The sequence below is a fragment of the Olea europaea genome, chromosome 14, assembly GCF_002742605.1.
Source record: "Olea europaea var. sylvestris chromosome 14, O_europaea_v1, whole genome shotgun sequence".
Classification (NCBI taxonomy): Eukaryota; Viridiplantae; Streptophyta; class Magnoliopsida; order Lamiales; family Oleaceae; genus Olea; species Olea europaea.
The window spans coordinates 7,641,616-7,651,285 of record NC_036250.1 but is presented as its reverse complement, the minus strand read 5'-3'; the positions used below and the strand labels follow the sequence as shown (position 1 = coordinate 7,651,285).

The following is a 9,670-nucleotide window of genomic DNA, read 5'->3' as shown; positions in this document are numbered from 1 at the left end:
GCTTCAACTGGAACAAGAGGGAAAATAGTTATTTGAGAGAAATATATTTGAATTGCATATTTCATTCTTCGAAAGAGGGGATATTCTTAGATTTCTCTTCAAGTATTTGGATGATCTGATCATTTTGGAAAGGATAACAAGTGACGACTCCTTAATTACTGCTTCATAACTAATTAAAATATAGTAACACATTTTACTCACTTTGTTCACATCCCCTTATTGATAGCTTGTGGCCAGTCTGGACATGGAGGATAATTCGTCATTTTTATGCTAGCCTTTGCTTCCTTTTCTTTGTCGGTATTTAACTTGATTCGTAGATTGACCCTTCAAGGACTAACAGTTTATTCACCAAATTATTCGACGTTTCATGTTATATGTGCTAGCTAAGTAATATATACACTCCAAATGTAAGTATAAAACATTATTTAGGTGTTGTTTGATTGAGATTTTATAAAATAAAATGGATTTTGTGAGAAAGTGGTTTTTTTGGAAAATGTATGAAAAAGTTAAAAAATAAAAATAAAAATAAAAATATATATATATATATGGATTCATGTGCAAATTATTTAATTAAAAATAATGTGATTTGAATAAAAAAAAGGATCGAATATGACATCGACACAAAATCCTAAAACCCCTTTACCACCGGAATTGAATTGCAGAGAAGAATGGCATCAACAGTAGACCCAATTGAATCCTTCAAACCCTACAAGCTTAACCAAACTCTCCCAGCGCACAAACGCGCTATCTCCAGCGTCAAATTCTCCGACGATGGACGCCTCCTCGCCTCTTCCTCCGCGGACAAGACCGCCCGTACCTACTCCCTCTCCGGTTCCTCCGCCGGCGTCCACCACGTATTCGAAGGCCACGAACAAGGAGTTTCCGACCTTGCTTTCTCGTCCGATTCACGCTATCTCGTCACTGGTGCTGATGACCGGACTATTCGCCTCTGGGATGTATCGACCGGAACCCGCATCAGGACTCTCATTGGACATACTAATTTTGTGTTCTGTGTAAATTTTAATCCCCAGTCGAATATGCTTGCTTCGGGTTCGTATGATGAGACGGTTCGCATTTGGGATATTAAGTCTGGGAAGTGTATAAAGGTGCTTCCTGCCCACTCCGACCCGGTGACCGCGGTTAATTTTAATCGGGATGGGACGCTGATTGTTTCGAGTAGCTATGATGGGCTTTGTAGGATTTGGGATGCTTCTACTGGACATTGCATGAAGACTTTGATTGATGATGAACATCCACCTGTTAGTTTCGTGAAGTTTTCTCCTAATGGAAAGTTTATTCTCGTTGGGACTTTGGACAATACTTTGGTAAGTTGCTGTCTTTATGTTTCCTTGTTTGAAAGATTATTTTTTGTCTAAGAGATTGGACTTCTGTATAATTCTTATCCTATTATTGGTTGCTTGAAGATGCCTCTTCGGAAATTTTAAAGTAAAATGCTATGAAAACTTTGTTCGAGATTAATTGGGCGAGTGTTATTTGGAAAGCACTCAATATTTCTTGATAATGGGATTGCTATTTGGTTAGGAATATTTTGTTTTCTTCATTGTTAATTTTTACTTGTATTGGGATCTTGTGTCCTTGAGTGGCTATTAGTTTCTTAGAGTTGCAAGAAGCATTCGGTCAAATTATTTGTCAATTATGTTTAGAATTTAACTGGAAACCTGTATTTGTTTAGTTCCATAAACCCAGGGCATTGATACCGAAAAGCATGCCGGTTTTATCCGAAAGGCTTGACCTAATAACAAATCAGACCTCATAATTTGGTTCAGTCTTTACTGAATTTCGTTGTGTGGCTAGAATAGATCAGTTTTACTGGTAAGAGGCAGGTCTATGATTTGCGTTTTTGTAATACCAGTTCTTATAATTGTTAGTTAGATTCTGAGTCGTGCCATTGTTTGATCCAAAACTTTTCCATCAATATAGGAACTTGGGTTTTGTTCTTTTCCCCTGCCTTACTTGGTTTCTTGCTTTGAAAATTGCCATGGTTCCAAGGACGGCATCATTGCTCATAATGACAAATTAAATGAATTTACTGTTGTGATGTGGTCTTTGTTTATAACCAGTCTTGCTTTAGTTAACATTTAATTTTCTCGGTTATTGATATTAAAAAATAGATATTTACAACAGGATTCTCTGTGTTTTCTTCAGTATACTGTACTTCGCATGCTAGTTCTTTTGAGTTGTTCCAATAGTAGTTAAGTATTATTGATAATCATGGCAATAAATGATAACAATGTTAATATTGATTATGATTTTGTGATGCCTACATACAATAGTATCGGAAGAGATATAACTTGATATAATGGAAGACCCCTAAAAATTTGAATTATAATAATAACATGGAAGTAGTTTATGCCATAAAATGAATCACCTTACAATAGATTTATTTCCTATTTTTAGCATAAACCTGCAAATATGTATTTTCAAACAACTATACTAGATGTGATAATTTATGATTTTGAGTTATCAATCAATGACCTGGAACTCTGCTTCTGATGTTGTGCCACAATTTGACTTTTGGCTCTAAAAACTCCCAAATTCATGCCTGTTAATTCATATGTTCTGCTGTCACATTATAAATACATGGTATCTTTAGGCTTTAGACTTCGTAATAGAATTCTCATTTGCGTTTAAGAAGATATGGAATTCCTTATGTATAAGGTTACTTTATAATTAGAATTCCTAGGTCATATAAACTATTTTATCTCGGAACCTTGAATTCCTGTCTTCAAAACTATTTTAGCTTGGAACCAAACTAAGCCCTTGTTCGAGCCTCATTCTTAAGAACACATTTTCAACCACATATTCTCCCAATTAAATAATTTTGAACGTAGATCCAAATTTTTCCCTCCTTCAAAAATCACTTTTTACAAAATCTTGTCTCAAAAAATGAGACTCAAACAAGGGCTAAATGAAAACATCTCCACCCTAGATTTAATGAAATTTTGCTGCAATGCAAGGCGTGTGCAAATGACTTGGTTTGGTTCAGAAATGGCTTGGCTGGCTATTAATTTTTGACCTTTCTGTTTTCCAATGGTCTCTGTAATTTTTAAAAAATTAAATTAAATATCTCTGTCATTGATGAGATCATTACTTGGGTGCAATCAGTTGAACTGGTAAGAACGCTGGACATGCTGTGACCACTTAACTAGAAGTATATTTTTGGTATTTAAATCTTATACGCATGGTATTATTTGGAATACTAACTCTCTATGTACTCAGAATTGTTGACTGTATTTGTGATGATCTCTTGATACATCTAAATGATTGTGTGAAATATATAGTTATTTCGTTTTAGCAATGAAAAATATATGGGATAAGTAGGTAGGGAGATGTGATTAACATCTTTGATTCTAGTGATTGCTGAAGATACTTCTTTTCCTTTTAGTTATAGCATTAAAGAAACTGTGTTGAGGAAATCATAAAGCAATAAATTTTTTGATTTCGTGAATTATGTTTTTGAATATATATGATCGTAAAAATATAATAACAATAAAAAGTGAATAGTTCATGTATCTGTCTAGTCATCACAGAGATTTGTGGTTTGAGTTTTTAAATCAAGTCAAAACACCATTTCGCCAAGGCATAATAAGTATGAAGCAAATGGATGCATGCCTCCTCTGTATTGTGTCTGGTCTCTTCACTTTTATTTTGGGGTTATATTTTGGACAGTTGTGACAATGTTACGGTTTGACCTCTCTAATGGTTCCTGGTTGTTTAGGACAAGAGACTGGATACGATATAGACTAAAACGCAGCAAAATTGAAACCGTCATCTGCTAGAGAGAGGGCTCAAAACCTTATGGCCCTTTATATATAATTAAGACATTGCTTCTATTATGGATTTATCTATATTCACTGCTATCTCCTGTGGCTTTCTTGTGTATACTTGTTGCATAGCCGACACACTTGTGGGGGTGACAGCTCTAAAATTGTAGCTTCATGCTAGGAAAATGTTGGTGGAAGTTTTTCTTTTTCTTAGCAACCCTTCTAGTTAATGTTCTCCAACTCAATTCTTGAATACTTGTTTACAGCGACTTTGGAACTACTCCACTGGCAAATTTTTGAAAACCTACACAGGCCATGTCAATTCTAGGTACTGCATTTCTTCAGCATTTTCTATAACGAATGGGAAGTATATAGTAAGTGGTTCTGAGGATAACAATGTCTACTTGTGGGAGCTTCAGTCACGAAAAATAGTTCAAAAGCTGGAAGGTCATACGGACACTGTTATATCAGTATCGTGTCACCCAACTGAGAATATGATTGCGTCCGGTGCTCTTGGAAATGATAAGACCGTGAAGATTTGGACGCAAGAGGACTGATATTTTTCGTGGCTGTAATCTTTTTACATAATCGCAACGAGATGGCTCTCTGGAGACCAGAATGGGAACCTTTTGTTTGTAATAGTCTGTTAATATATGTCTAGGCAAGTGCATTGTGGATTAATTTTTTTCAGGAAATCCTGATAGTTAATTGTTTTGAAGTACTCCCTTCCGTTACTCTACCTAATTTAACATTATTCGGATTTCAGGATATTGCTGCTTCGGATTAATATATTTGTTACCCAACTTATTGAAAATTCCATCTCGCTTCTTGGCTCGTGTGTTATGTAATTATCATGGTGGATTCGGGTTTTTGATGTTCTTGGGGGCTGGTAGGCATCCTTGACGAGTTATTAGGGAATATGCAAGTTTTAAGGACTTATTGGGCATGACTCTTACTTTGGCTTCCTGTAGAAGAGCTTTTGGATGAAATTATCTTAATTTTTGTTTGAAAACTAATTTCTAAAAAGCTGCCTATTTTGGGAGGAAATCACATTGGATTTAGGTTTATCCAAAAACTCTTTTAACTAAAAGTACTATAATAAAAGAGTCATGCTATTTAGTCAAATTGGGGTTATAATCACAGTTTATGTATCGTTAATGGGATATTAAATGGTATGTGATTATTTAATTTTATCTTTCATTTAGTCTATTACCTAATATCACATAGATTGAGGTTATAATTTTAATGAAGCTAAATAACATTATTCTTCATAAAAGTAGCCAAACGAGCCCTAAATAACATACAGGGTACTATGAACTTGTTGCTACTGCTGGTCTAAACATGGGGCTGGGCCACAAAACAATATTCGGGCCACGATTGCCCACAAAACAATATTCGGGCAATGATTGTGGGGGCTGGAAAGAATCCGCAGGCGCATGATTTATCTTAGAGGAAATTAGGCTCCATACGTCTCAAATTTGAAAATTTTGAAATTTACGTCCGTGTAGTATTGAACTTTATGTGGGGACAAAAACATATATCATTTACTATATGAAACCCTAATTCTCTCTACGAACCCTATGTGAATTCAGGTTCGATTTTAATCTTCACACACCAACAGTGATTTTGAGCAAATTTGTGCTCAATCTTTCATTTTTTATCCCGTATAGTTAGATTCATGGTTAAAGAAGATGAATTTAATGTCTGCGAGTTGAATTCACCAAGAGAAAACGTGGTGCTACTGAAAGATCTTAATGAAATGTCAATTTGCAGCCTCATAAACTGAATGTTTAAAAAGGAGCAGATACTCCAATTATGAGAGAGATTTTGAGCTAAAAAAATTATTCAAATACACATCAAAACTCGACACATAATATCAACCTCAATTATATAAAAAATAATGCTATCTAACACCACTAATACTAAAATGCCAATCTATATGGCATTAAATAATATACTTAATGAAAGGTAAAATTAGAAGATTTATTTAATTAAACATCTTATTTAATGTCATATTAGTGCCACTTAGACCGATATTTTAATATCAATGATGCTAAATAACATTACTTTTATATCAAACCATAGAATCATCATTTATTGGCCATCTTCTCAGTTTACAAAGTCTTCCTTTTGGTACAATGACCACTCCACTTTTAATCCAGAAGGTGATTTCTCGATATGGAAATCTAGGAAGACAGAAATATGCCAGTAGCCTTTTTATTTTCCTACAAAGGAAACCCCCTTCTCAATGCTTCCAGCCAACTCTTTCTTTGCCTTTTCCAAGCCAACTCTGACAAAACAAAATCATGGAGAAATTCTTATATTCTTCTTGACTTTAAACACAACAACTCGCAATCAACATCAAACGATTTCAGCAATATTTTGACAGACCTCTCATATTCATTTAGAGGACCAAGTGGGTATATCTCTTCAACACCATTTCGACCAAGACGTACTCTTGAAGCNTTTTTTTTCAAAATAATGGCCATCAAATAGGGGCTCAATGTTTGACAAATGGGAACCTGTTATTGACAAGAATTACTGAGTAGATAAGGATTACTAGGGAGGCAAGTTTTTATTGAGACTTATAGTCTTGTAAGCACATTACGGTTTTCATCACTAAATAAATTTGCAGCATGTCTAAGGCACAAGGATCACTTATAAAACTAAAAACACTGACTACATAAAAACCCATTCTAGCGTCAACAACAGGGAAACTAACTAGTTGGTCTAGTCACCGTCCTTCTCTCTCCCTGTAGACCCCCAAAAAGGGTTTATCTTTTTTATCCCCCAGGATCCAATTTGACTAAATCCACTTCAAAGCACGACACAGGATACTTCTATAAGCCGCCAGTGATTACAGGTAGATGACAAGGAAAAATGCTCATTATAGCTTCTTCATACATACTTCATATTTATACATTCTTTGTTTTCCAAAATTCAAACGAGAGAGAGGAAAGAACTTATAATAATCTGGTAATGCTTCTTCCTTATTTTTTATTTATTTATTTTTTTTAATTGGGACTTGAGATAATTGTAGCAGATTTATTAATTGAATCGTTTTAAAAAGCCGTTTGAGGTTTATGCTTAAGCCACTCTCACATGAGACTTTTAATAAATGCTTTGTAAGCCTTGAGTTCCATATATGAGGCTTATGCCTCGAGACAAAGTACAAAGGCAGCAGGAATGTGCTGGTTTGTCTTGCCATTTTCAGGCTTTTTATTATTGGTTTTTCAGGCTTAGCCTAGAATGTTTTATGGGTCTTTTATTTGTGCTGCCTTTACAAAAAAAGGAAAGGGGAAGGACAGGCTCCATAGCAAGTGGAGGATGATTATAAATAATTAGAAGAAACTCGAAGTAATGAGGATGATGATAGTAAATGAATATATTGATGATTATCTTAAACATCTTATTAGTAGTAAAAAATTGGAAGGCCCTGTTAACATTGATAAAAACTAGACTTAAAAGTTATTTCCACTTGGGTAGTAGTTGTCTAACTACTAATTTGAGAAAATAATATTTGCTACTTTATTTCTCTATTTTATTGGTTTGCTTTTGTAATTTTTCGAGATGGTTTATGGTTGATTTGAGATATTTTTGCACTTTTTTTTCTTTTGAATAATTTATTTAATTTGTTGCGAACCTTGTGCCTCAAAACGCCTCATGCATTATGCCTTGCCTCAGAAAGATAAAACATCTGGATAGCTGATCGAGCCATTTCACACATTGATTTTTTAATAATTTCAGGGCTGAAGCTCTCAATTTCAACTCCAAATGCTCAAATTTGTTAGAAAACATTAGTTGGCGTCACAACTAGACTTGATCAGGTTAAACTAATTAACTTGGGCTTTTTACACATTCATCTTACTACAGGCTAAACATCAGTGATCCTCATGCAACTCTAAGTTTACATTTACCACTACCATAGGAATCCACTTGATAAAACAAAGATGTAAGAGTTCAGGGTCAGCATATATAAAGAAATAAGAATTATAAACCTTGTAATACAATTATTCCAGGTAAGAATACATCCTACCTCAACAACTTCGGTTCCACCATTCTGAATACGAGATGTCAGGTACTCAGTTTCTTGTTGGGTGAAAGAACATGGAGGTTTAACCTGCATCCATTGAGACAATTTCTTTCAGAAAGTTACTGTGTATTTCAATGACATTAAACGATAAGTATATTTATTCTGCAAACATGTTCTCAACCTGGGAGAGCAGAGGTAAAATAGTAACACCAGCATGGCCCCCTACAACTGGAACATCAATGTCCCTAGGATCAAGCCCCAAAACTTCAGCCTACAGACCATTATGGAATAGAATCCATGTCAAACAAGATTTTTTATTCCATTGTTAGGATGAAAGTGTGAAGAAACAGTAAAAAGGCACTTGCTCATAAAACATATTTGAACTAGACTATCATGTATTATATAATAATAGCAAAAAGTTTTATCAGCCAACTCACAAATGGATTGTGTGCACCAAAACATTTGATTCTATACCTATTTGCTTGTGAATTCATCGACACATTTTTATCTACAGTGCATGTCTTTTTGTGTGTAAAAGAAAAAATAAATGAAAGGAAAAACTTGTAAGTCACTACAAAAATAACCATCAAAATATACAAACAAATCAAAGAATTGTAAAGATACAAATAGGTGAAACACACTATCACAATGTTAAAGGCACCTTTACTAAATTAAAATAGAATACACAGAGATCAACATGCCAAAGTAAACAAATTTTACCACAAAGGTATTAGCTCTGACAACATCAAGCATCGTGACTCCCAAAAGTCTTCTTGGATCATAGGTGCCAGCCTTTTTGAAAACCTCAGCTGCAATTGGAACTGTCGAGTTCACAGGATTACTAATAAGGTTAACAATGGCCTTTGGACAGCACTTTGAAATCCCTTCACATAGGGTCCTAACTATTCCTGCATTGATGTTGAAAAGATCATCTCTTGTCATCCCAGGTTTCCTGGGCACACCAGCAGGAATGATTACGAGGTCCATGCCAGTAAGGGCATCCTCCAATTGTTGTTGCCCCAGAAAACCACGAACCTGGACATCCAAATATATAATTAAACTTTATGTGCCAATGTTTAGACCTATTTATCAATTTTACAGATAGGCATCAATATTAATTAATTTTTTACTTCTAATGGAAGAAACTTGTGGGAGAAGAAGGCCAACACATTCCTGCTGAATAGTTTTTACTTTCTTGCAAGTGAATTTACTATTTGGGACCAAATCATTCAATTGATTTTCCCCTAACTCTGATCCACTCCATCCAAATTTAACATCCCATGTGTTATTTCTCAACTCTTACTTTTTGGTGATATTCCGGGATTTATCTTCACTTCAACACACTAGTTACAGCATTGATACTTATTCCAACAATCCCTTTTAGTTATTGGAACTACGGAGCTTAAGTTTTGAGATCTCGTGAAGGTTACAAGAAATTTGTTAGATTTAGGATTGAACTTGATTTCTTAAATCCCGCAGGCTTTGATGACTCCAAACAAGTAAAGTCCTCTTAAATATAAATTTGTCTAGAGTTATGGAAGAGTACAACTCATGAGACTTTCACCTCTACATTAGTCATCAACATAGAGACTGAAACATCAGAATTGAAACAGAGTGCAAAGTCACATATGTTCATACTAGACATTTGAGATTTGAGTGTTTCAATAAGAGTTAAAGCCTAAGAAAAACAAGGGGAAATGGGCATCCAAAACGTAGATAATCAAAGACACGACAACAAGAATACACCTGACACAGGAAACCACACTGAAGTAAGATGTGGTATCGAGATCAAGTGCTAAAGCTGAAATCAGAGCAATGGCTCAAAGAATATGTGAATGATTGTGGTTAAAAA

At 34.8% G+C, this 9,670-nt stretch overlaps 2 protein-coding genes across 2 annotated transcripts; one reads left to right on the top strand and one right to left on the bottom strand.

Annotated features, from left to right (window-relative positions):
- The first annotated feature begins 607 nt into the window (after nucleotides 1-607).
- LOC111409001 (COMPASS-like H3K4 histone methylase component WDR5A) lies at nucleotides 608-4,602 on the top strand. Its single transcript, XM_023038884.1, has 2 exons — nucleotides 608-1,325; nucleotides 4,052-4,602. The coding sequence occupies exons 1-2, from the start codon at nucleotides 669-671 to the stop codon at nucleotides 4,340-4,342; spliced, it is 948 nt and encodes a 315-aa protein (XP_022894652.1). The 5' UTR covers nucleotides 608-668; the 3' UTR covers nucleotides 4,343-4,602.
- Nucleotides 4,603-5,743: 1,141 nt separating this feature from the next.
- Nucleotides 5,744-9,174, bottom strand: LOC111409457 (malate dehydrogenase, glyoxysomal-like). The gene is made up of 7 exons (XM_023039503.1): nucleotides 9,170-9,174; nucleotides 8,539-8,878; nucleotides 8,000-8,089; nucleotides 7,706-7,905; nucleotides 6,394-6,451; nucleotides 6,177-6,307; nucleotides 5,744-6,075 (listed from the first exon to the last, which is right to left on the bottom strand). The coding sequence occupies exons 1-7, from the start codon at nucleotides 9,172-9,174 to the stop codon at nucleotides 6,003-6,005; spliced, it is 897 nt and encodes a 298-aa protein (XP_022895271.1). The 3' UTR covers nucleotides 5,744-6,002.
- Nucleotides 9,175-9,670: the final 496 nt, after the last annotated feature.